Raw genomic sequence first — 27,170 nt, 5'->3', positions numbered from 1 at the left:
TTTTCCCCATCCATCAAACCCTCATGGATTGATTATTTTTTTTCCTGTGGGGATAGTCTCAGGTGTTTTGAAGGGAAAAAGAGGGTGGGGGCCAGGCTGAAGAGTTCTGGGAGGACAGCCCATGTGTAGGGCAGTGAGCCAGGCAATGTGTAAAAGATGCCGAGAGGCTAATAAATGGGCGGTGGAGGAGCAAGGTAGGACTGAGACAGGTCTGGAGGGGCTGAGTAGTAAAGGTCCTAGAAGTTTGATGGAGTGAAAGGGGGGAGCTAGTGGCAGGATTGAACAGAGGGATACAGGTGTGGGGCAGGGGAGAAGGGTAGTGCAGAGGTTACTGCACTGACGGGTTGGGGAGCTTTGGCAGCAGAAAAATGAATTGATTGTGGAGGAAGAAGCAGAAGGATGTGAAAACTGCCTGGTTGAGGAAGGGAGAAGTTGAAGATGAGCCATAAATTTATGGGCAAAGAACTTTTATACATAATTTAGGCTTTACTGAGGCATCCAACAACAAGCTGTTCAATGATAACTTCTCGCTTTATCTGTCTGTCTTACCAACTCTACTTCAACTATTGAAACAAACAGCAGCTCAGGCATGTAGCTTTTCAACTAGCTGCCTGGATGCAGGCTAACACCATAGAAAATTACACCTGTGAAAGTACAAAAGTTGTAAATAGAGGGATTGTCTACAAGGTGGCAGAGTGAGTGAACTGCCTTCCATGGTGCTCTGCACTCCCCAGTCTTTCACTACTTTGCCGGCAGGGACATCCTAAATTCTGGGTTCTAAAATTATCTCAAGCTTTTGTCTTTCCACCTATTTTAAAGTGGTAGTTCATTAATTTAGCGAGTGTGTAAAACTGCAATCAAAATGCTGGTGCTAGCCTGGGCTGCTCCCTATGGCACAGGAAAGAGGAATTTAAAATCAGACTGACTGCTGCTCAGGCCCAGTAACTGCTCCTAGCTAATGGCTGAGGGTGGTCACAGAATCATTTCCTCTCCACTCCTGCTGCTTGTAACATTTTTGTGCCTACCCTGGGATTGAGAGGGAAGAGCCTCAGCTGGTGGGAATTGTCATCCTATGGGAGCTCAGACATTTTTCTCCAGCTGAGGATAAATGATTGGGGATGATCCAGGCCCAGCATGGTTTAATTTTTACTGGATCCTTTAGCGAAAGGCCACACTCAGTTTATGATCAGGTACTAGAATTTTCAGTCAGGGACGTAAAGATGAGCTCTGTTTCCCTTTGAATTTAAGGCATTGCTACTGTGCTCATCACTGGAATATCTAGTCCCCATGAAAAATCCTACTGAGGTTTTATATCTCTAGATAGCAGAGAACAGCTCTACTCTGACATGCAATTTTATAAAATGGGATAATCAGATCCCCCCGCCCCCTAAGTGCCTGTATCAGAGACAAAAGTAAATTTCTATTGCCTTTTAATCTCTTTAGCCCTGAAGAAACCTCTCATCAAAGAGAGGCAGCTGGATTCTATTCCTTATTGTGTCTCATCAGCATGATTGTTTACTAAGTTCCAATCAGTTTCACCTCTGCAAACCTATTGACAGCACTAGGACTGGAAAGGTGTTTCTGAGCATAATTTAGCCTTTCTTAGTGGTGCTTAGAAGAACACAGCCTTCTCTCAGCTGAGGTTTGCAGAAGTACTAGTCAGGAACTAAACTTCATTTTTCCCTAGTAGTGACAACACATGAGATGATAACTATGTGTTTCTTATGTTGCTGTTTGTACAGAGGCACGTTGTCAAACAGGGCTGCCCTCTAAAGTCTAATCTGAAAAACTTTCATAGTGAACTACTTCAATTTCTGTGTGTCTCACTCAGAAGGGTGAAAAACCAGGTGGTCTGAACCTGGATGTCTAAGGAGGCTGTGGGCTTTTTTCATCTGATGTTTAGTTGATTGACCCCTTCTTCCTGTTGTGTTTTGCCCCCTTAATGAACACTTTAAGCAGGCTGCCCCTGCTGAGCAGATGACTCAAGCCAGAGAATGTGTTAATTTGGCCAGAGGAGTGTTACTAAAATTTGATGATTCTCTAATCCACCTACTTTCAGTTAAACCTGAAGAAAGTTGGATTTGAAAGCTCCTGCCTCTGTTGAAGAATTCAATCATGGATTTAAAATGCTGAGCAGTGCTAGCCCCAAGGATTCAGAAATCCTGGGTCAGACTTCCCCAAATCATAAGACTGGCTTGAGAATCATGAGAGTTTAAAAACAATAAATGCTGAGTTCTTTTCATGGGAGAGTCTAATAGAATCCCAGGCCTCCCAGAGCTTGAGCTTTAAGGAAAGCCCCAAGGCAACGAGACTTGGGATAAAATCATAAATTGGCTGCACTGGACAGTTGGCCAGTAAATTCCTTGGCCTAGCTGGAGTCTCCTTGGAGTTTCAAAAGGCCACACCCTGCTCCAGTGCTGAATCTTTGACAAGCCAAAATAGGCAGGATTTTCCCTGCAGCTATGAGCCCAGCTCCCTTCCACGGCTTCCAAAAGCGGAACGGGGGTGAAAACCTGAATGGGAGCATAGCCTGGAGGTAAGTGATTATAAGTCACTTTGATCTGTGGGCTTCCACCCTGCTCAGCACGGACAAAAGCTGTTCTTTCCTCTGCTTCCCAACTCTGCAGCGTCCTGCTGCCGTCCTCTCCCAGTGCCTCCAGCTCAGGCCCTCTTATTCCTTGGTCCCCCTCATCTTGTGGAATGGGGTTGCTCCTCTGTGCCAGGTGCTAGCAGGAAAAGTAACCAAGAGGCTGCGGTGCTTTAGAAATGCCTCCTGTGAGTCGCCTTTTCCTGTCATTGCTCTCCAGGTCAGACTTGCTACTGGGGATTGGGAGAGTATTCAAAAGTGTTTGCCCTGCAAACAGCAGCTCTTGTGCACCGTGATCGCACTATTGTGTACAGGGCTGGGCCAGGGTTTGCAGGAGGATTCTTTGGGACACTTTTAATCTTCAATATCATGCAGCTGGGGTGGAGACTGTGATCTCTGGGCCATTACTGGCCTCTTGCTGTAGGTGAGGCAGCATCCAGCTGCTTCTCCTGAGGTCTGTGAAAAGCCACTAATATAGTCAAGGTTTTTTCAAGGCCCTGTTCTCCATATAAGCAGGTGGGGGAAGGCGAGGCCGTTTTGTCTGCTTATGTATAGCCCTTTACACACTCTAAGCTTCACAACGGGCACCCTGTGCTATAGGGAAATATTATTCCCATTTTACAGGTGGGAAAACGAAGGCAGAGAGGGGAAGTGGCTTGACTAAGGCCGCAGAGGGAAGTGTCACAGCTGGGATTAACATTCAGGAGTCACTGCTCAGTCTTGGGTAATCAAGCTGCCTCTCATGCTGTGCTGCTTAACGAAACAGCCGCCTCACCTGCTAGGAGGAAGTGTCTAGAGCAGTGGTTCTCAAACTGTGGGTGGGGACCCCAAAGTGGGGCTGAAACTGAAGCCTGAGGGGCTCAGGTTACAGGCCCCTGCCTGGGGCTGCAACCCTTGAGCTTTGGCTCCGTCCTCCCCCACTCGGGGTGATGGGGCTTGGGTGGGCTCAGTCCCCCCTCCTGGGGTCATGTGGTAATTTTTGTTGTCAGAAAGGGGTCGCGGTGTGGTGACATTTGAGACCCCCTGGTCTAGAGCATGGTTAATTCCCTCCCACGGCTGCAAGCTGGGCTCCCCTTTCATGGCGCTCAAAGCCCTGGCTGTCACGGGGATCCTGACAGTTTCAGGGATCTCCATAAAGAAATGGCTGGAGAGTTAGACTAGCAGGGACACCTCGACTAGGGCTTCAGAATCAAGAGCCAGATTTCCTGTCCCCACTGGGGTATTTGGAGCTCCAACCCCCCTCGCTGATAACCCTGTTCTTCTGGCCCGTAGCTGGGGTGGACACTGCTAACTCCCACCCATACTAGTATAAAGGTCAGAGCCAGGCATACTGTGCAGGGCATCAGAGATGCTACTTTGAAAACATTCACATTCCATGCGAGATGCAGAGCCGTGGACAATGGGTCGGCACGTGGGGAACTGTACCTTTAAGGGGCTCTGGCAAGAGCCGGTTGGACATGATTGTTGTGAGCTTCCCATGAACATTAAGCGATGCTGGCTGTTTAGGACGCAGACCATGACCGGAGTGGAGCGCTCTCTGCTCCCATGGCTCAGAGCGATCACTGAACACCACAGCATTCCCTGATCTGCTTTTCCTCGGAGGAGGGAGCAGACCCAGCAATGGTGGGATGTGTCCAGCTGCCTCCGACGCTGCTTGTGGGTGAGTATTCTGATCACCCAGCATCCTTGCACCTTCCATAAGCGAGGCTTGTCTGGTCTAGCTTTGCTGGCAGGCTCAGCCCTCCCCCATCTCCCCAGCCCCGCAGCAGTAACAAAAGGAGCGCTGAGGTGAGGAATGGAGGGTCAGAGAAACTGGAGGGGGAGAGAGCAGCGGATCACGGAGTCCCTACCACTGCCGGCCCCCAGAGCTGACGACCATCTCAGGAATCAGATGCAGTGTAGCAATGAGAGGATTGCTCCGATGTACAGAATTTAGAGCAATGGAGCCAACAGGATAACCAAACAGTCTGTGTATACATCCACGCCAGTGGCCTGACAGGTGACCAAGGCCCAGGCAATGAAGTGCGCGTTCACACACAAATGTCTTTTGGATGAGACCTTACAAAGCCAATTCTCACCTCCAATACACTATAGAGACACTAAATGCATTAGCCCCCCTTTCCCCTCGGAGGAGTGTGATTATCCCTAGTTTACTGTTGGGGAAACTGGCACAGAGGGTAATTGATGTGCGTGAAGTCAAAATGCAGATCGGTGATGGCGTCAGGCTCGGTGTCCCATTCCAAGGCCCTTACCCTCCCTGCTGGGCAACCCGCTTTAGTTGGTGCAGACAGCCTGTAGAAGTGGAAGCGTGATCTTGTGGCTAAAGCCCTGGGCTGGGACTCGAGATCTAGCTCCAAATCTTGACTCTGCTGCAGTATCCTTGGGCGACCTTGGGCAGTCACTTAATCGCTCTCTGCCTCAGTTTCCCTTCTGTGAACTCGGATGATATTTCACTTCTCCCACTTGTATCTATTTAGTTGACAAGACGCCTTGCTAGGGGGCAGGGACTGTCTTGCACTATATGTGTGTGCAGCACCTAACACAAGAGGACCCTGACCTTGGTTAGGGCTTCTAAATTCTACTGTGATATAAGCCCTCGACAGCTGCAGGCCCCCTATGTCCCTGTCCCATACTGTCCGCTTGCCCGCTCATGCCAGTGGCAGAGCAAATTAATGCTAGCAAGGTTGGAGGGACCAAATGCTGATTTTCATTTTGCTTGTCCAGCCCCACTGGAGCAAAGGCAGCTGAGTGGGCGTAACTGAGAACAGAGCAGGGACTGGATCCGATGCTTCCATTGTGTGGCTTGGCAATGGCCAGAGCACGTGGGGAGGGGCGGGGAGAGGAGAGAAGTGTTGTACCAGCTGCAGCTCTGCGTTCCAGCCTCCTGTTGTTGCATTCGGAAAAGCTCTGGCCTCCCAGTTCCTGCAGGTCAGCGCCCGCTAGTGAACCTGTAACTGTACACGAAGCTTTCTGAGGCCAAGGCCGTTGCCAGCTCAGGCTGCCTGTTATTAAAAACAGCCAAGGACTAATACACTAAAGCAGGTTTAAAAGGCAGCAGGGAACAGGCCAGCGAGCCAGGCTAGCAAGACGTACACAAACTACGCTCTTAAGTCCCGGGTTGGTGCCCTAACCAGTGGACCTTCTTTCCTCTCAAACAGCTGCTCCTGAGCTTGCCCTTGGAGCTGGAGGATTGGAGACGAGGACTCCAGAAAGACCAAGAGTCTGAAATCTGAGCTACTGAAAGGGGTTGTACGAGATGTTTTTATTAAAGCCTCATCAGGTCTCCCAGAACGCTAGGGAGGAAGATCATTGCTAAAGATTCAACCGCTTTGTCCTCCCATGTAAGAGCTGAGAAAGGTCCCACTCCAGTTCCCTGAGTCTTCCAGAAAGTGCTTCAGCAAAACGAGAGACTTGCAATTCCTGGCGTTGCTGAGGTCTGAAGACCTGCCCTTGGCACGTACCGAGTTCACATCTGGGCACAAGTCTAGAATAACGTTGCAGTTCCCTTGGAAGATGCTTCCCCTCTCCCCCGGAAGGGTCAATGCCCCTGGGACACAAGACTCGAAAACTGGTGCTGGGTTCTGTGATTTACACCCCCCAGGACTAGCGTGAGTGAACCTAGCTCAGTGCATTCATTGCAGATGAACCCCCCACCCCCCAGTGGCGAGGGCTATGCAGCCGCTCTCTTTCTGTATCTGTTTCTATACCAGGTGTTCGTAATGTTGTGCCCCTGAGTGGGTTGTTGGCAGCGGGAATTAAACCTGGAACTTCTGGTTCTTGCAGCATGAGCCTCTGTTGCCTGAGCTAGAAGACCCAGCTCTGTTCCAAGGCTTGTCAACGTCCAGGTGTCCCAGACACCCCCCGGAGGAGTGGGTGGGTGGTATGGGCTCCCCTCCTCACCCTGGTGTCTCAGCACTTCCAGAGTCCTGCCGCACAGCTCCAGTGGGACGGCTCTTTCACACAGCAGTGTGCAGCTGATGTCTGTGGCCATCACTTGGCTTTGCAGAGGGAGAGGGTTCTGATTAGCATGCCAATCGTGAGAGCAAGTACAATGCATCCCCATCGTTAGTAAGAATGTGAGGTCCTGGCTAGCCGGGCATTCCAGGAACCCAGCACGACTTTCCTTATCATTGAATGGCTGTGGTCTTCTCTGACCATAATTTCCCTTTGCAGGGCAATGACCGCGAATACCTCCGTACCAGAGGCTATTCACTTTTTCAACTCAGGATATCTTTACAGAAAAACAAGCAGACTAGATTCCCTTTGGGCCTGCACCACCTTTGACATCCGAGACACAGGAATTCCCCTAAAGGAAATTCTGTTCCATTTACAAACTCCAGCAAGGAAAATCCGGACCGATCAAAAGGACCAGGATTCAAAAAGTTAGCACCAGAAGCGTGAGAGATCTGCCGTTTGGGAAGAGAAGTGAAACTGACCCCCTCACTCCCCAGTAGGCGTACTAGGTTCTAGCCGTGGTAATGACATTGATTCCTTCAGTGTCACTGGGACAAAATGTCTTTCACTGCATTGCGTGCTCCATAGCGCACTATTGTATGCTAAGTGAAGTCATTCCTGGATGTTATAGGCATGTGCCATATGGACTTAGGTCCCTGGCTTTTGGCACTTAAATCCAAAAACTTTTGGTCTCAGTAACTTGCCCCAAGTCACTGTCCCAGCCAGTGAATAGAGCTCAGGAGTGCTTGGCTCCCAGTCCTGTGCTCAAACCTGTAGATCACCTCTCTCTGTTATTGTTGTGGTTAATCTGAGCTGTTATTAGGGTGACCAGATGTCCTGATTTTATAGTGACAGTCCCAATTTTTGGGTCTTTTTCTTATATAGGCTCCTATTACCCCTCCCCCCCATGCTGATTTTTTTCACACTTGCTCTCTGGTCACCCTAACTGCTGTGCTAATCCTCCCAACGCCAGAGACTAATTATCATTCCCGTTTTAGAGATAGGAACACAGAGGCACAAAGAGATGTGCCCAAACCATGCAGTGAGTCGTCGACAGAGCTGGAACTCGAATTCAGTAGCATATAACACTAGGGTGAGTAGACAGCATGTGTGAAAAATCGGACGGGGTGTGTGTAGTGGGGGGTGTAATAGGAGCCTATATAAGAAAAAGCCCCAAATACCACCCTATATGACACTCCGATTCAAGGGTTTTGTTCAATCGTCCAGAGAATGCTGCCTCCCATGAAGAGTGTGACCAAACTGCATTTCAGCATAAGTGCACCATGTGATGTGGAGGGGGTGATGGGGCAGGGGGCACCGGTGAAGGGGAGGCCTTTTGAATCCAGATTGTACTTGAAAAGCGCTTAGGATGGAGGGTGCTACCTGAGGACAAAGCCAACTCATAGCTGTAAAATAAGGATTCTCTCTCTTCTAAGGGCAAACTGTAAAGAGATGATGGATAAACCTCTAAACTATCCCCCTGAATGCTTGTCCACAGGGCTGATCCAGGTCTCATACCAGCATAACTCCACTGGCTGCAGGGTGTTATTCTGGATTTACAGCAGTCTTGGGGAAAGAATTCAGCTTGTCTAAACCTACTGCCTCCTCTGGGCTAAAGGCAGAGCGGTGGCTCTGTGAGGGTTAAGGAAGCCATAGGAAGATCAGGAAATGTGTTGACTGGGATAAGTAAGGGAAGTGGCTCATGTCCTGTCTAGAAAGAGCTGTGTTTGGGGGGAAAGGAGCTGGCGCTGCAGCAAGGACTCGGTCAGCCAGTCCTTCCTTGGGATCATCCGCCTAGAGAATGATGGCTGGGCTCTTCGTGATCCCGCTAGCGCTTATCAGCGCGGCAGTGGCTTGTACGTTTGAGGAGTCGTCCTTGAACCTCACTGGGATCGTCTGCAGAATGACCAAGCCAGCGGCATTAGTGTGTAAGTCTCTGCTTTTTTGGGCTATATTCGCCCCGGGGAAGGCAGGCGGCGGGCACCGCAGGCAGCTACGAGTACATCAGTGCTGCTCCGTCCCTGTTTCCCCAACTAGCTGTATTTATAGTTAAGCCTTTGCAATCAGCCTGTGGGACCGTACTATTAAGTATCCCATTGAAATGGGACGTGCTATGCTGTACCAGACTGCTGGTCCAATGAGGCAGCAGTAGCCTCCCGCATTAGCCAATGACTGATGCTTCAGAGTCAATTGTGCGATGCTGTCCTTTGGGAGCAAATTCCTTCCTGACCACTCTGCCAACCAGTCCGTGCCCTGAAGCAATAGATTTATTTGTCATTTTATATCAGTGGTTCTCAAACTTTTGTATCGGTGACCCCTTTCACACAGCAAGCCTCCGAGTGTGATTTCCCCCCCACTCCACTTATGAATTAAAAACTTTTTTTATATATTTAACACCATTATAATTGCTGGAGGCAAAGCAGGGCTTGGAGTGGAAGCTGACAGCTCATGACTGCCTGCCCCCATAATAACCTCATGACCCCCTGAGGGGTCCTGACCCCCAGTTGGAGAAACCCTGTTTTATATCTATACTCACACCATTTAATGACCATTATAAACTTAGCTTTCATAGCTACAGCTGTTGTTGGGGGCCATGAAATTATCCAGACCTTTTTAAAAAACCACATTAGTAACAGTAATTGATGTGGGGACGTATGGTCTAGTGGTTAAAGCAGCAGAGTGAGAGTCAGGTGGCCTGTGTTTGATTCCAAGCTCTGCCATGCACCAAAGGCAAATCACCTAACGTCTCCGTGCCTCAGTTTCTCAGTGGGGGGAGCAACATTTCTTTGTTGCATTAGCGGTTTTTCTAAAGGGGTTTGAGATCCTCAGATGAAAGGTGCTAGTACTTAATTTTAAATACTCCAGCCTTAGTAATGAAGGGGAGAGTGAAAACTAATCAGTCTGTTCTTGGTTCCCTGTTCCATAATACAAGCATAAGAAGACAGATGATGAATTTGATGGCTGGTATATTTAGAAGCAAGAGAAGGAAATAGTACTTTATGCCACTTAAATTCTGCCTGAGACACACTCTGTGGCTAGAATTTGAAAGGGGATAGGCAATGTTATGGCTGTTAATAACATTATGTAGCTGTGCAGGCCATGATCATGACCCTAGTAATTTCACCTCATTCTCCAGGGTATACCGAGATCAACTGCAAGAGTCAGGAACGATTGTTTAGCCTCGTGTGCAGAGCTGCATACCTGGCTAGGTGCATTAGGCTGTTTGGTTACCTGCCACAGAGGAAGGATCAAATGATCTTGGCCATGCTGTCGTGGGACAACCAGACATGATGGACCAATGGTCTCATCTGCTGTGGAAACTCTTCTGTCCTTTTGCATTGTGTTTGGTGGTTGGCAACGACCTTATAGCAAAGCACTGGAACTCAGGAGTGAGATCTCAGGAGTGAGATTCATCGCTCTGAGCTCGGTTGATTAGATTTGTGCTGGATGGGGAGGATCATTAAACTCTCTTCATGACCTGGTCTCATTGTGAAATCTGGGCTGGAGGCCCTGGGAGCACGGTCAGACACAGGGAGGTTCTATCCCTCTGACCTTCCCCTGCGCAACACGCTCAAGTCAGCATTTTACCATGAAGCTAATGGGAGCTGATGCCTGCATGGATGGGTGCCAGGGGCCAAGCAAAACTGCATGGCTTTTAATGCTATTAACAAGAGGCGCTGATCTGATTTTGAAACGCAGCTGAATTGTGCTTTATCGTTTGTCTTCTCCCTTTGTTCTGCTTGCAGTGAACCAGCAAACAGCTCAGGTAATCCAAGCAGCATTCAGACATGCCACCTACCCCGATATCAGTGGGGAAAAGTCCATGGCATTTCTTGGCAAAGTGGCCTACGGGTTAACGAAGTAAGTACGACTGCGCTTTCTAAACTCCCTTTTGTGCCATGAAATGCAGCAGGCCTATGGATAAGGCCCTGGATGTGCCTGGGAAGAAGGTTTGAAGGGGAGATTCAAATATGCTCCGTCTGAAATCATGGATGGGAGAATGAGGCCCCCTTCTGCTCCTTTCCATGTGCAAGTATTTGGCCTCTGCCATTGGATAAGTTACTTACAGCTCGAGATCTAACAACCTACCAGGGCTGTTTGTGAGCTGTTTCACTTACATCATTGGCAGAGAGCGAAGAGAATGGGGGAAGGTGTCCCAAGGTTCAGGTGACTGAAATGACTCAGGAGGGTGACTGAACTCATTGACTGACATGTGGCACTGTTTAAACAGCTGGCCAACCCCCACGTGGCGTCCGCTGCCTGCAGATCTGCATATAGCAATTCAGTAACTGCACCACGGACTGCGTCTGCTCTGGGGGCTTGGAGAACAGGTGGGTTTCAAAGCACTGCCCACGTCCCCAGACTCTAAGTCACGCAGTTCACGGGAGAATCTGAACTTTCCCAAAGTACGTCGGGCCAGGGCCCATCTCTAGTAATTAACTGTCGCCCACCTAAATGTCCTGTGCTGCTTGAACTGGTGCTGGATTCTTTGCTACGTGGTGGTGCAGTGTTTCTGTGCGGAGCTACTTGTGTAGCGCTGTGTCCCTGGGTGGATTGACCCTGCCACCTCTGTGTCTTAAAGCATTGGCCTCTGCAGGTACAGCTATACAGCAAGCAGGTGGCAAGAAACAAACAAACCCACCCACAGCAGCAAGTCTCAGAGTGTGGATCAGCTGATTTGGGCTCATGCTGCAGGGCTAGAAAATAACCATACAGACATTCAACCTTGGGCTGGAGCCAGGGCTCTGAAACCTGGCAGGGCTCTCAAGTTCCAGCCCTAGCTCAAACGTCTACATCAGGGGTTGGCAACCTTTCAGAAGTGCTGTGCCGAGTCTTCATTTATTCACTCTGATTTAAGGTTTGGCGTGCCAGTCATACATTTTAATGTTTTTAGAAGGTCTCTTTCTATAAGTCTATATTATATAACTAAACTATTGTTGTATGTAAAGTAAATAAGGTTTTAAAAATGTTTAAGAAGCTTCATTTAAAATGCAGAGCCCCCCAGACTAGTGGTCAGGACCCAGGCAGTGTGAGTGCCACTGAAAATCAGCTTGTGTGCTGCCTTTGGCACCTGTGCCATAGGTTGCCTACCCCTGATCTACATGCTGTTTTCAGCCCCAACGCGGTGACCTGGGGCTCTGAGGCACTGCTATGGGGTGGTTGCTGTGTAGGGCTGACTGATTGAGCTAAATGACTCAGCTATATCAGCCAACAGTGTATCAGGTTTATCGCTAAATGTGGCCTAGCCACCACCAGAGGATGCCAGAGGGCCACCCATGGGCACGGGTTACACTTTCAAGGGTGGATAAGGCAATTCCTGCTTATAGTGGGGTGCTGAGTGTGTAACCACTTTGGGATGAAAGATGCTGTGTTTGATTATGTTAACTTGTCATTAGCGATCATTCATACAAGTCAGCCAAAGCAGCTGTAAGAACACAAGACTATATATTATTTTTTATTACTCACACGACCAAGAAGAAATGCAATGCAACAAAGCAACTTTATGTCGCGTCTCTCCTAGAAATTGTCCCAGCGAATGTACAGAGTTCAGTACAATTACAAGGTTAGCAAGAAACAATAACCGAGAGAGCGCCAACGGAGAAAAGAGACACATTCAGATCCCGCCGGGCATTCTGAATGTATCCACCCTTTTCGTTTTCTTCTTTAGCATACAGATCAACGACTTGTCCATAGAAAACAGTGAGGTCGATTTTAAGGAAGACGATGCCATAGACATTGCAATTCAGAATGTGACAGCATCCTTCAAAGGGACCCTGAGTTATGGCTACACCGGGGCTTGGTTGTAAGTATGTAGGAACCCAGGAACTGCCAGACTGGATCAGTCCCAGGTCCATTTAATCCAGTAGCATGTCTCTGCCAGAAGTACGAAGCCCAGCAGTGGACAGATGTGGGGAAATCTGCCCCCACATGCTGGTCTCTAATAGTTAGTGATTGTGCTTCAAAGTTTAATATCTTTCCCAACATTATTATTATGTATCATTATTCATTATAACTGGATATTCTTGACATCCAGATAAATCTCCAATCCCTTTTGGAATTGTGCTAAGTTTTAGTCCCTAACAACTTCATGTGGCAGTGAGTTCCACCATCTAATTATGTGTCATGTGCAAAAGTATTACCATCTCCTGGTTTTGAATCTTGATCTTGTGTTATGAGACAAGAACAACAATAATCCCCAACCTGCCTTGTTTGTCCCACTCATTATTGTATAGCCATGTATCCTATCCCCTTTATTTGTCTCCTTTCTAAGGTAAACAAGCCCAGACTTTTCCTAAAGGATTCTCAAAACATCCTGAATCCATTTAATCCTAGTTGGCAATGAGAAGCTGCAGGTGGAGGGAGGGTGGGGGAGGTGAGAGAGCTTCACAGACAAGGGGGGGGGCAGGTCTGTGCTCTGAATAGTACATTAGTGTGGTGGTTCTATTCAGGGCCAGTGCAAGGAAGTTTCACGCCCTAGGGGAAACTTCCACCTTGCGCCCCCCTAGCCCTGCAGCAGCTCCCTGCCCCCCTGCCCGCCCTCAGGTGCCCCCCCCCCACAGCAGCAGCTCCCCGCCCCCCGTGGAAGCTCCCTGGCCCTGGGAGCCCTGCGGTACCTCCCCACGCTAGCTCACCTCTGCTTCACGTCCTCTCCGAGCACACTGTCCTGCTCTAATTCTCCTCCCAGGCTTGCGGCGCCAAACAGCTGATTGGCGCTGCAAGCCTGGGAGGTGGGAGAAGCAAAGCAGTGACTGTGCGGTGGAACCCCCGGGCTGCCAGCGGCGTGCTGACCCAGAGGAACCCCTGGGCTGCTGGCTGCCGGCTGCTGGCGGCGCACTGACCCAGGGGAACCCCTGGGCTGCCGGCAGCAGCTCAGACTCCCTCTCCCTCCCAGGGCAGCGGCCGCTCAAACACTTAAAAAAAAAATTGGGGGTGCCGCTTTTTGGTGCCCCCCAAATCTTGGCACCCGAGGCAACCGCCTAGTCCGCCTAAATGGTAGCACCGGCCCTGGTTCTAGTCTTGATGTGACATCAACTAGCAATTTGCAGTGCAAAGAAACCCAGGGAGTGAATACGAGAGAAGGACACACATTCTGAAACCTGAATTCTGGGTTATGTTTTTTTTAAAACAAGAGTTGCAATTTCCTGCCCTCTTTATTCAAGGGGGAAATGGCTAATAAAGACAGAAACAGAGCTAGTCCTATGTAGTCCATCTAATGTCTTCAAGGTGTTTAGAAGGCACCTATTGCCATTGCGGTCTATGTGCCAGCACTGGGCTTCTAGTTCTGTGACAGATATGGCTGCCGAGTGTTCTCCATTCTCTTACAGTGTGAAACTCACCCACTCCATTGATTTTGAAATCGAATCCTCAATTGATCTCCAGATCAACGCCAAACTGAGTAAGTAGCAGCACAGCCTGGAATACAGTGTCCTTACCTGCAGCTGGATTAACTTTGCTGAGCCCAAGGCACCGTTCGTTACCTCTCCTGCCATGCAGTGCGATGTGTTTTTGCTTTGAGAAGCTTATCATGGCCCTTTTGTTGCTTATCTCTAAGTCCTGGTCTACACTGAGGGGTTCGATGTAAGATACGCAACTTCAGCTACGGGAATAGCATAGCTGAAGTCGACGTATCTTACTTCGACTTGCCTCCCATCCTCACGACGCAGGATCGAAGGCTGCAGCTCCCCCCGTCGACTCTGCTACTGCTGCTCACCCTGGTGGAGTTTCAGAGTCGACGGGAGCGCGTTCAGGGATTGATGTATTGCATCTAGATGAAACGCGATATATCGATCTCTAATAAATTGATCGCTACCCGCCCATCCGGCAGGTAGTCTGGACATACCGTTAGAGTAGCAGCGAGTGGCCCCACCTGAGATCCAGGCCTCATTGGGCTGGGAGGTTACAGACAGGCAGAGAGAGGCAGTCCCTGCACTTGAAGCTAACAGTCTAACTAGGCAAGGCGGGCACAACATAGGAGAGAGGAATCCCATTTTACAGAGGGGGAACTGAGGTACAGAGAGATTAAAGGGACAGGTTATCCACTGGTGTCAATTGTTTCGATTGAGCTACGTGGATTTACATTGGTGGACAGCTGAGAATTGGGCTGGATCTCGAGGCCAAGGCCATTGCTCTATCCGCAGACCAGACCTCTTCTCTATTTTGCAGTTTAGGATAACAAAAAACCTCACAAACTCAGGGGTGAGTTGCACAAAGTTGTGTCAGTTGGGGGATTTGATCCAGGAAAGCAAAACTTCACAAAGGCACCTTCGTTTTCAGCGAGGTCCTGTTCTATAGCCTGTTTCTGAGTGAAGTATAATAGATAAAATAAAGTGACTGGCTTTATGAAAAATGAGTCAATGGCTTATCCCAGACTGGGCTTTAGATTCCTTGCTGGCTTCTGCATTCTCTCACTATTAGACCAAACGGAACCATCTATTGCTGGTGGGAGGGAGTTGGTTATTTCTTTGGCTTCGCTGCTCTAAAGACCCTTGGGTGCAATAACAGCATGATGCATGTGACAACAGTGTGTCATATTTGCAGAGCCCTGCCTGAGCCGATTATCCCTTGCAGCACATCATTTATCCACAGGAAAAGCAAGGCAGAGCGAGGGGAAGGGAACTTGACCAAGGTATTGCAGCCAGTCAGTGCAGAACTAGAAGCCAGAAGTTCTTGGTGAAACTGCCTGTCGGTCGTCTCAGTCATCAGAGGAATGACAGGAGCCTTTTGCATGCAGTGGTTTGCAAGCTAACTGCAGTGCAGCCAGCATTGCAGAGTGCATGGAATGAATGATTTGCAAACCTTTTCCCCACAGTGCATTGGTTTGGGCTGGGAGGCTGGGGGAAGAAGTATGTTAAAAAATCACGTTCCATGAAGAAAATGTCTGGTGGAGGAAACACCTTTTTTTGGTTGTGGTGGGGAGTCGCAAATAATGTTACATGGGAGTTGCTTTGAAGTCAGAGAGGAGCGAGATCCTGGCAGAAAGTGGCAGAGTCGTTTAGATTTGCTAGTTCTCTTGCAGAGGAAGCCAGGTGCTCCAGCTCTCAAAGCACTGCCTGACAATGGGCAGGCGTTCACCCCATGGTACAGAGGGGCAAACAGGCACATAGACATGAAGTGACTTGAGTTAGTGGGCAGAGTTGAAACACAGGTAACATTTTCAAAAGCATCCAAGTGATTTAGGTGCCTAAGTCCCACTGACTTTTAATACCACTTCATGGATATCTACTCTACGAGCGCTACAGCAGTGTAGCTACAGCGCTTCTGCTCCGTTCCTGTAATGTAGCCACTTGCTCTGATGATGGGAGGGGTTCTCCTGTTGTTAATCCACCTGCGGGAGAGGCAATAGCTTGGCTGACAGAAGAATTCTTCTGTTGATCTAGCAGCGTCTACGCCAGGGCTTAGATCGGCTTAACTAGGGGCATGAATTTTTCAGGCACTTGAGCAACGTAGCTAGGTCAATCCAACTTTTAGTTGTAGACCAGACCAGACATCAGACTCCTAAGTGCCTTTGTTCCCTTTGGAAAATGAGACTCAGGTTGTGAAGCCAGCTTGGGATTGCAGCCCTGAGCAGAGCCAGGGCCGCCCAGAGGATTCAGGGGGCCTGGGGTTTTCGGCAGCGGAGGGGCCCCACTTCAGCGATAATTCTGCAGCGGGGGGGTCCTTCTGCTCCTGGACCCGCCGCCAAAGTGCCCCAAAGGCCCATGGTGGGGGGGCCCCGCTGCTGAAGACCCGGAGCAGAAGAAGCTCTGAGGGCCCAGGCCCATGAGAGTTTTCCAGGGCCCCTGGAGCGAGTGAAGGACCCCACTCCAGGGGCCCTGAAAAACTCTCATGGGGGCTCCTGCGGGGCCCGGAGCCTGGGGCAAATTGCCCCTCTTGCCTCTCGCCCCCCACCCCCCTCCCCCTGGGAGGCCCTGAGCAGAGCAATGCGTCTGAAATACCTTTGAAAATCTGGGCCCGGGATGCTTTTGAAAATTTGACCCCCAGTGCTCTCATTTCCTGGTTCCCGCCTCCCTGTCTTAACCCCAAATAAGTCCACCATAAACCTACTGAGCTTGGTACACATGCAATGTTTGCCCCTTTGTAGCCTCAGACCCTACGTTCTTCCACGCCTCAGTATGGTGCAGTTAAAAGATCCATTTCCCTCTAGTCACCCGGGGTCTCTGATTCCCCCTGTTTTCTCCTGTACTCTCTCCAGCTAGCACAGGCGCCCTTTTTATTTCGCTTGTCAGCTGCACGGGGTTTATAATCCACATTTGTTTTTTGTGCTGTGCAGCGTGTGCAAAGGGCTGGGTGGCGGCCGATACCTCGGATTGTTACCTGATCTTCCATAAGCTGACGCTCCATCTCCAGGGAGACAAACAGTGAGTTCCTCTTCAAGCAATGCATCATTGTGCACATGGCAGCTTGCCCGGCCCATCACTACGGTCCCCACGGGCTTTCGATCCCATTGGGCGCCCCTCACATTTCTGTAACGATATTTCTTCTCCGCAGGCCAGGGTGGCTGAAACAGCTCTTCACAGACTTCATTTCCTTTACCTTGAAGCTCGTTCTAAAAGGCCAGGTAAGAAACTCAAATGACTAGATGACAGAAAAGCAGAGGCTGCGTCTTATGTCTACAAAGTGCCCTATAAGCCTCTGGGCTGATCCTGCAAAGATGTAGCCACCTACTTAACTTTATGCACTCTGAGGAGTCCCAGTGAAACTTAGAAGCTGGTCTGGGGGCTAAGTGGAGTACTCTGGACCTGGGCTGCCAGGAATATAGGGCTGAGTCTCAGTTCTAGACCCTGGTATCCTGGGACAGCAGGGTTTTAGCAATAAGCTGACAGACATGGAGCATCCTGCCTTGCTTAGCAGCAACCTCTTAGTGCTAGTATCCAAAGAGAGGGTAATGTCAGACGCTTGAGGGTCACATTTAAAAAGCAGGAGGCTGATGTTAATCTTCCAGTGGTGTAAATCAGGCGTGACTCCAGTGGTGTTACACCAGTGCAAAACTGGCATGAGCGAGATCGCACCGAGGCCTCGGAGGCTGCAAGACTTGGGTCTGGACACATGGCAACGCCAGGGTTTTTTTGGCCCACACGAATGCATTCCATTTTTTTCCTTTCCTCTTGTAGGTGTGTAATGAAATTAACTCTCTGGCTCAGCTGCTGGCAGATTTTATACAGGACAGAGCAGGTAAGTGTTGTGCCCATTTTCTCTTCCCTGTTTTCCTCCTTTCTTAGACGCAATCCACTAAGGCTGAGCTAGACCCAATGGAGACAATGACCTGTTCCTGTGAAACGGGGATCGAGACATGGCCATGGTAGGGGAAGCCGCACCAAAAGTGCACTAATTGGAATCCCTCCCTGTGCAGTGCGGGGGTTGGGGAAAGAAACTACGCAGGCTGGAGATTGAGGGTCCATCTACCCTGCAGTCATGGGGCGGGACTTCCACTTGTGTGGGGTGGATATACTCAAGCTAGCTTTTATCCAGCTAGGGGTCAGTGTGGCCTGTGCAAGCCATTCCGGGCCCCTGGGCAATTACTCAGGGCTAGTCTACACTTGGAAAGCTACAGAGCCATGGTGGCACTTCGGTTTAGCTACTTACTAAAGTGACATGAGAGCTTCTCCCCTCACTGTAGTTAACCCACCTCTCTGAGAAATGGTAGATAGGTTGATGGAGGAATGATACCTAGTACTGGGTAGGTCGGCTTAATGGCGTTGCTGGGGGTGGGGGATTTTTCACACTCCTGAGCGATGTAGCTGGCCTTAGGTGACCTAACATCTAGGTGTACACCTGGCTTCAGGCAGGTAGTACCCGAGTTAGCTAGATCAAAGCTAACTTGGGCATGTCTACAGTGGTTTCAGAGTCGATCTGCTCTGAGTTAAAACAGGAGGAGGGAGTGTTGTAGAGATTCCAAAGAGATGCTCAAGTCCATCGGGTAAGTAAGATTTCATTAGAAGTGCCTGCGTGAGACTTGGGGCTGGACTTTTTCAAAGGCCTGCAAACTACTTCAGAGCACAAATCCCAGTGGAAGTCAGTAGGGCCCGTTCACCTACGTCACTTCCCCAGAAGTGACCTCTCAGACTGTAGGCAGAAGGGCAAACTGTCCAGGCTGTCCGGTGCCTCAGAGATCCCATGAACGTAAGCCCAGCATGAGCCTCTCTTCAGTTGTCCTCATTTTCACACAACGGGCCCCACGCCCATTACACTGTTCTTTAACAACCAGGATTTTCCCAGCAGACCTTGCTCCTTTTTTCACCAGGGCCATTTTGCATGAGAAAGGACAGTTTCTCACGTTGGTGAATAGGAGGACGAGTCATGCGTGGAGACAAACAGGACTGATGCCTCTGAAACACACTCCAGCTTTTGACATGCTGGGAACCATGTCTGGAAACACACCAGAGTGTGATTTTTGTGGTGGGGGGAGACAGAGGAAAAAAGTCAGGGCGTCATGACTGGGTGATTTGCTGAATGTGAGGAAAATGGAGTTTTGTACCAGTGTTGTCAATAGTGGGATTCTTTTTGCACCGTTCTCCTAGCCAGTCCTATTACTGGGCCACTTTAGTGCTGTCTGAGATACTGACCCAGGTCCTGCCCCATGGACTTGCTACATCTTCTTTCAAGTGGGCCAACATTGCCATTAAACGCTGGCACTTAACGGCGGTGCCATGAGAGCAGCCATGGAACGGCATCAGCAAAGCCATAAGAACCAGCTCACAGTTGTCTGTACACTGAACTGATGTGGCATGTGTGGGCATCACCATCAGAACGTTCCCCCCAGACTGCCCTCGCTTGAAATCACTTCTGGGCTTCCGGCACCTGAAAGTGCCTTAGAGGTTTGTCATTCTGAGAACCAAACAGAAATTGACAAATGAAATGTTCATTGCAGCCATTGAAAATGACATCCCAGTTTGCCAGGGGCTCCTCCCTTAAGATGAAATATTGACCACAGCTCCAGGCAGGTTTAAAAGCTTTAGGTGCCGTCCTGTAGGAAAATATTTGCCAAGGGGGAAAAAATACTCAATAGAACTTGTGTTCCTGAGTCACGTAAATGTGCTTGAAAATCTCACCCTTCCTGGTTGGCCTACATGCTCAGACACCACAGGGATGGATAAATAATATTTATTAGATTAGTTAGATAGTGAGTGACCTTAAACTAAAGTATGAAGCCTGAGAGACTGAAGCCATTCATATCCATCTATCTAAAGTTTTTCTATTGCACCTGTCACTTTGGAATGCAAGGATTGAGAATTATTTAGCCTTGTTTTACAACTGGGGAAACTGAGGCACAGAAGATCTGTGGCAGAGATACTAATAGAACCCAGGTGTACTGACTCCTAGTGCTGTGCTATATTATCGTCCTCTAGTCTGCAGGAGTTAATCTGTTAGTGTTCTAAATGGACTTCGTATATTCTGGCCTTGATCATGTGAAATTGCACAGTCAGTAAAATGAGTGGTTTTTTCTATCTTTCTGCAGCAAATTTCCTCCAGGATGGGCCTATAGGAGTAGATATTTCACTGGCATCGTTTCCGGTAATAAAGGCAAACTACATGGAATCGCATCATAAGGTAAAGTAATTTTTTTTGGCGGGGGGACAAATAAGTGTGGGGGCATTTCATACTAATTTTGGCCTGCTTTGTGCAGGGGGTCGGACTAGATGATCACATTGGTCCCTTCTGACCCTAGAATCTATGAATCTATGAATTTCTTCCTAGTACCACTCCTGGAGTGGAGATGGCTAGAAGGCAGAGATGTCTAACCGTTAGAGCAAGGGTTAAGGAAGGAAGACTCCAGAGCTCTCCTGCTGGTTCTGATTCATTATATAATTGAAGTCACTTGGAATACCAGGGTTGGAAGGGACCTCAGGAGGTCATTTAGTCCAACCACCTGCTTAAAGCAGGACCTATCCCCAGACAGATTTTTGCCCCAGATCCCTAAGTGGCCCCTTTAAGGACTGAACTCACAACGCTGGGTTTGGCAGGCCAATGCTCTAACCACTGAGCTATCCCTCCCCCCTGACTGATTCTTTGCCTCAGTTTCCCCACCTGTGAAACAGCGATGATAAATCCCCTCTCCCTAGGGTGCAGTGAGCTATAAGAACCCCAGATTAAAGGCATTCTAGAAGGACAGAGTATCTTTTTTTCAGGACTAGTGTTTTAGAAGGCAAGCGATGGAAAGATTTGCAGACTGGCTCTTATTTGATCCGGGCTGGCTCTCACCTGTCCTTACTGGGAACACTGTTGACAAGGGACATACAAAGTGACGCTCGGATTCATTTAAAGCAACTCAAACCCTCAGGAATTAGAAAGGTCTTCGGTAAACTCTGCACATAGGGGGGTCAGATTCTCCACGCCCCCCCCCTCCCCGAGCCAGCACCATGGTCCACCTGAACTGATCTCTCGAGGACTCCCCCAGCGCGCGGGTGAGTCTCCACATAGGATGGCTAGCTAGGCACAAGAGGGTGTGGCTGAAGCATTATTGGGCTCTTGTAGTCCCTTCCTGGCATAACAGTCCCTTGTGGTTTCAACCAGCGACTGTGATTTAGAATGATCGTTGGGCTGCTCTCATCTATGCTGAGGACAGGGCCAGCATAGACTCATCCCTAAAATCAGGGAGCTGCAACTGGCTTCTTTGCTCCACCATTCCCCTTTGGGTTTAGCTATCCACCCTCACTACAGCCTGCACGTATTGGGGGTGGCAGAGCATCTTGCCCAAGCTGCATAGTGCACCGTCTTCCATCCGTGTCTGGCTTGGCTTATCCTGTCTGGCTTTGATAAATGCAACTAGCCCTTTGTGTCGCAAACCAAGTGTGACATGGCCAGGTGAGGACAGCTGGCTAATTGGTGGTAGGGTGACCAGATGTCCTGATTTTATCGGAACTGTCCCGATATTTACTTGTTTGTCCAGCATCCCGACCGATGTTTGGTGGGGACACGAATTGTCCCGATATTTTGCCTTCTGGTGCACAGGTGGAGGGGGCTCCGCCCCTCCCTCCCCCATTGGATCCCTCCCCAAATTCCTGCCCCGGCCCCGCCTCTTCCCCAAGCACGCCGCATTCCTTCTCCTCCCCCACCAATTTTTCCTAAGCTCTGGCGGCTCTTGGTGGGTTGTTGATTTTTGTTGTCGTTGTTGTTGCTCCACTGGACCCGTCCCCCGTGCTCTGCATCCTGATATTTCACGTCTCTCATCTGGTCACCCTAATTGATGGTCACCAGCAATCCATTCTCTTTCATTTGAAGGGTCTGCTTTTGTACAAGAACTATTCAGTGGTCTTCAATGACTCCATGTTTGCTCCATCTCTGCTCTCCGAGTCCAGGATGCTATACTTCTGGTTTTCAGACCAGGTCCTGAACTCTCTGGCCTTGGCAGCTTTCCTGGATGAACGTCTGGTGTTAACGATCACAGGGGAAGAGTTAAGGGTAAGTATTACAGGGTTATTTTAACCTTTTCTCTCACTCATATAGTATTTTGAAGCCCTCCCCCCCTCATTTTGGGGCGAAGGTAAAAATTCTCAGAGCATTCATTTGCTGTGCAATCTGGTTCCAAAAGAAGGGAATGTATAGTGAGATACAGCCTTCAGTGTGATCATGGTCAGAGAAGTGGCACCTTCTTAGATGTCCATACCAGCTCCCTGTGTTGGTTGATGAGTCCTATCTACTAATCCCCTGCAGACCCCAAAGAGCTATGGGAAAGCCAAGTGGATTCTATTTTGTTTCATGATAACAACACACTCAGCATATTTTCTGGATTGCGGAGTCTTTGACATGAGCCTAGCTGGATTTTCAGATCCTGGGGCTAAGTCTGTGGCGCAGGTATAACACTGGTCCTATGGGAGGGTTGTCAGCAGTGGGGATTGAAAGTGAGAACTCGGGATCTAAAGTCTCAGCTGTTAACCAAGGCTGTATCAGCAGCATCAGCCGCTGGCTGTGGGTGACAGTGCCCACACTGAGTGGGTTACGCTGGCAGATAGAAAATTAATCTTTTGACTTATAAAGTGAGCAAAATATGCTATGGGATCGTTAGGAGAAAAGGAAATCTGCAACCTCACAATGTCTTACCTGGCTCTAACCACATCTTAAGACTGAAAGAAGAAATCCTCAGAAAACAAACCACTGTGGGTCTTGTTTTCCCAGCAGTACTGCGGAAGAGAAGGTGTTACAAGAGCTGAAATACCAGCTTGCACCAAGCTTAGTTCTGAGTAGACAAGAGCACTTGATTTATTGCAGCTTAGAACTGGTACTGGGCTTGGGCTGTGCTTAGGAGAGGGAAAATCCAGTGGGGTGAAACCAGCAGCGGCTGGAGTGAAAAAGCACAGACGGAGAGATGGGGGTAGGAGAAGGGGCCGACAGAACAATTTGCTGATGATGGGGAACAATGCATTGTAATTTATCCTACTTTTAATGAGAGCAAAACCGGAGACTGGGTCAGTGGTAGCAAAGCTCTCCAGCCACACACTGTTCCGGTGGTTCTTTGGTTCAAGATAGACCATTGCTCAGTGGTCTCCAGGGTCTGCCCCTAGTGTTACATATTCATTCAGCCACATTTTAGAATTTCTTGGGAGTTGCCCTCAAGCTACGGGCCCTCTTTGGTCCCCCCAGCTCTGGTGATACATTGGGAACACATTGTGCTCAAGCCAACTCATAATTTCCTTGTTGTGGTTCTTTGAAGGAGATGTTTGAAATGGAAGACACGGAGGCTCACCAAGGGATTGTGCAAGAGGTAACCACAGAGCCAGTTCAGAGCTAACCTTATGGACCGTGGCAATGTTGTTTATTCACTTTACCATTTTATATTCCATTTAAAGAAACACATAAGGAACGCCCTTCCTGAGCTAGAAGGCAATGACCCAACCGGAGGTCAACATCTGCCCTGATTCTCCCCTGCCACATGGAACTACTGGGGGGTGGGGGCAGGCTGGAACACAGTGGCTCTTTCAGTTTGGGGCTGGGTGATTTGCCACTATTCAGCATCTTGGGTCCTTCCCCCTCCCCACCATCTCTAGGATTCTGGGGGCAAGGGATGCAAAGCCTTCTTCACCCCTTGGGCTGGAGTAGCATCTGGAGAGCTGCAGCGGGGAGTGGATTTCTCCAACCCCCATCCCTGCATAGTTCCTCCAGTGTCCCAATTGAATTACTGGGGCTGGGTGGGGCAGGGGCCAGTGAGAAGAACCTGAGGCTATAAGAGGGATGCTGTGTGTTGCGTGATCCGCGTAAATTAAGAAATCAAGTACCATGCACCTTAGAAAAGTCTTGAGCACTTAGCCGGTATCCTGTCCCCCTTATGTCCTACAGATTTTTCAAGGCACATCTTATGATGACTCTCTGGCTAAGATCTGGAGTCTCACCCCTCCCCAAATTATCCTCCAGCCTGAAGGGACAATTGTGAAGTCATCTGTTGCCATGGAACTCAGCATTTTTTCCCAAGGAGCAGAGCCCACCGTGGTGTTATATTTTGAGAAGGTCAGTTGCTTATTCAGTTAATCTAGGTTGCAAACTCCTTGGGGCGGGGGGACTATGTCTCACACTAAGCGCGGCATTGCATCACGAATGCTGCTAGTGCTCAACCAATAAAACCAAGAATAGCTTTAAAGTTAGGTCATTCCGTTGACATTGTTTGGAAAGTAAATGACTGCTGGAGGGGCACACAAATAGCAATCTGAAGTTGTTAGTTTCTCACACCCCCGCTCCCCTGTTCTCTCTGTCTCTTGGGATTTGTCCTCACTAGACAGTTAACATGGATTTGTCCTCGCTGGCCAGTATATCTTGGGTGTTCCTCGACCTCCATCCACACAAGCAAACCTGTAACATGAGGTTTTTTCTAGAGAGTCCTGTGGAAAAGGGTTCTGTAGTGCGTTATATTAATGCTGACTCTGTGGGCCATACACATCTCTGATGTGTAATTCCATCAGCTTTATCAGAACTACACCAGAGCCCTGTGCATCCGGGAATGAGACTTTAAGTGTTTGGTCAGTGTTGTGTATTAAGCCTGTATAGTACAGGCTTAATAAATAACGCTTATTAGGCACATACCTCATTAATCAAGTCACAGAATTTCAGTTTCCAAAGCTTCTAGTAACCAGGGACTTAACAGGATGTTAACATGCTTAACCGGCAAAAGGGAACGATGGTGATTTTCTTCCTCCGACAAATCTGGTGATGAAACCAGACAGAGCATGTTACTGTCTCTTTCTCTTCACAGGAAGTCACTGTCACAATCCAGTCCGCGTATGTAGAAAAGAAACTGGTTTTGCATCTCGCTGATTCTGTGTAGGTATTGGTGTCTGTTGTGCATTGCACTGGTCTCTTAACTTGCCTGTGCTAGCTGCAAGGAAAGAAGGCTTTTTCAGATATTTCTCACTGACTTTATCTTTTCTTGGTTAATATTTCCCTACAGAATAGAGCCTAAAGTTTTTAAATGTGCTTTGAAGAGAGCTGGGGTAAGTAGAGAGCATTTAATCTACAGGGAAGACCTTGCTAACTTAGGGGTCAATATAGATCTCTGCAGTTGCTGTTTTATTCTGTAAATGTGTTTGATTTTCAGGATGACAGATCTCTAAGGCACTTCCTGCAGAAAATCATCTCAGTTGCAGGAATCCCAGAAGTGATTTCAAGTGAGTTTATGCTCCAGAGAAAGTTCTGGCAGAACACGCAACATCAGTTGTGTTTTCAAACAGCCGTTTGAAGTGGCTGCAAGTTGTTTCTAATTGTTCCTTAGTTGCTGTTCAGAAATGAGTTGTTTTCCATGGAAAATTCTGACTTTTTGGTAAAAAATCAAAAATTGAAATATTTTGTTTTGGAAATGCTGCATGGGAGTTGTAGTTTGGGTGCTTCCTCTAAAGTTGGATTACACTGACCATGATGCACCCTTTCTCTTCTTAGTGCAGAGAAGTGGTGCATCATGGCAGCCCCTAGCTGTAGTGCATCATGGGAGATGCTCTAAACCCCCTTGGCCTCTATGGAAAATCTTCCATCTAGTGACCATGGACCCAGTACATGGGGCAGTACCTGCTACAGTATCTGAGGCAGCACTAACATGGTTAAATAATTGTAAAGTGGCCAGTAGAGTGGTGTGAAGAAAGTCACATCATTGGCAAATCAGGCACAAAACTGAGATCCCCTTAGATTCAGTGTATCACTGATTGATTCATGATGCACTTCCATCAGACTCACGAACAAAAAAATCACACTCTGGTGTATTTCATTTGTTCATGTTTTCTAGCACTTCAAAAGCTCCGTGGTGCATGTGTGTGTTTCAAAGGCACAAACTAATGTTCATCCCCATGTGGGATCCACTTTCCTATTCACCAAGATGGAAAAACTGTCTTCTCTTGTGCAACTGAAAAGTGGCCCTGGTGAAAAGAGGATCAAGGCCCAGTGCACAAATGTTGGTGCTTAAAAGCAGTGGCATTGTGGAAACGGGCCCATTGTGTGAAAATAGGGACAATTGAAGTTCATGGGATCTCAGAGGTACAAAACCAAGCCTGTGAAGTTTGCCCTTCTACTACGCAGTCAAACAGTCTCACCAAATGCGTTTATTGTCGAGGGAATAGCAAACCACAGTTAGTAGACCTATAACTGGATGGTTGTATTGGTTTTATAGGGATCGAGCCAGCTTTAACATCTCTGATGAACAGCAAAGGACTCAATCTATTTGAAATTAAAAATCCTGAGATCATCACAAAGGAGGTAAGTCAACTTACATCCACTTCTATGTACAGAACACTGTAAGCTTCTTGTTGTAAATGTGGCGTGAGCTAGTATAACTGGTGTCTCTCTCTCTCTCTTTTTGTAGGGATACCTAATTATACAGCTGGACTTTGATTTCCCACACCATTTGCTTGTAGATTTTCTTAAGAAAACATTATAGAAGGAATCCGTTCGTAAAGGAGTGTTGGAATTGACTGCACAAATAGAAAGAATGCATGTGACTCAATGAAATTATGTCCTTTTTTGGGGTCAACTTCCCTATATTCCAGCCATTAAAAGAGATATTGATTTTAGCAAGAAAATCCTCTGGCTTTTATGGACACCTCTCTCTGATGAATCCCTGCTAAACGTGGATGCTGAAGTCCATAGCCAAAGCTACGTCTTGTTGCTTTATAAGTCTTAGGTGATTCTCTGTGCTTATGAAAGTGAACAACTAAGTCAGTGGGTTTGATTCACTACTACCTAGTGCCAGGCCCAGTGAAGGATTTAACTGGTCCATTTTTATCCCCGTTGATGTATCTTAGACGTGCAGCGGTTTACTGTGCTAGTCCCAGGTAGGGTGACCAGACAGCAAGTATGAAAAATCGGGATGGGGAGAGGGGGAGGATAATAGGAGCCTATATAAGAAAAAGACCCAAAAATCAGGACTGTCCCTATAAAATCGGGACATCTGGTCACCCTTGTCCCAGGCTGCTTCTAGCCACCAGGCATATCAAAGGGTGTAGTGTGGTGATATTCACAAAGCTTAGAGATGAGCCCACCAGACTTGCTTAGCTTCCTCAGAAGCAGTGATGCCAAAATGTCTAGGCATGGTATTAGTATCAGTAAGTTGGATATGACTTTGAAATGTAATATGGCAGCCTCAATGACTGATGCTTATACAGAGGCATCACCTCCTGGGACATGAGATGATGGGTATAGTCCCTTGCTACCCTGTCTGCAG

General features: G+C 48.5%; 1 protein-coding gene across 2 annotated transcripts; it reads left to right on the top strand.

The window, feature by feature from the left end:
• Positions 1-8,259: 8,259 nt before the first annotated feature.
• Positions 8,260-26,517, top strand: CETP (cholesteryl ester transfer protein). 2 transcript variants are annotated; one of them, XM_030582168.1, is made up of 16 exons: positions 8,260-8,469; positions 10,288-10,402; positions 12,210-12,344; positions 13,867-13,937; positions 16,812-16,899; positions 17,030-17,099; positions 17,653-17,713; positions 19,998-20,089; positions 21,761-21,940; positions 23,190-23,240; positions 23,813-23,980; positions 24,720-24,787; positions 24,915-24,957; positions 25,062-25,131; positions 26,121-26,206; positions 26,313-26,517. In XM_030582168.1, exons 1-16 carry the CDS (start codon positions 8,343-8,345, stop codon positions 26,385-26,387), a joined length of 1,500 nt encoding a protein of 499 aa, XP_030438028.1. In that variant the 5' UTR covers positions 8,260-8,342; the 3' UTR covers positions 26,388-26,517. The 2 variants fall into 2 exon arrangements, 1 of the variants encoding a protein (XP_030438028.1); XR_004002851.1 differs by lacking the exon at positions 25,062-25,131 and having other exon boundaries at positions 26,313-26,404.
• Positions 26,518-27,170: the final 653 nt, after the last annotated feature.

This window comes from Gopherus evgoodei, chromosome 12 (genome assembly GCF_007399415.2).
Source record: "Gopherus evgoodei ecotype Sinaloan lineage chromosome 12, rGopEvg1_v1.p, whole genome shotgun sequence".
NCBI classification, from domain to species: domain Eukaryota; kingdom Metazoa; phylum Chordata; order Testudines; family Testudinidae; genus Gopherus; species Gopherus evgoodei.
The sequence above is the reverse complement of the archived record's forward strand: the minus strand, read 5'-3'. Positions and strand labels throughout refer to the sequence as shown.

Coding starts and splice junctions, on each gene's coding strand:
- CETP (XM_030582168.1), top strand. CDS start 8,343: ATGATGGCTGGGCTCTTCGTGATCCCGCTAGCGCTTATCAGCGCGGCA. Junction 12,345..13,866: donor GGCTACACCGGGGCTTGGTT/GTAAGTATGTAG, acceptor ATTCTCTTACAG/TGTGAAACTCACCCACTCCA. Junction 21,941..23,189: donor TCACAGGGGAAGAGTTAAGG/GTAAGTATTACA, acceptor GGTTCTTTGAAG/GAGATGTTTGAAATGGAAGA.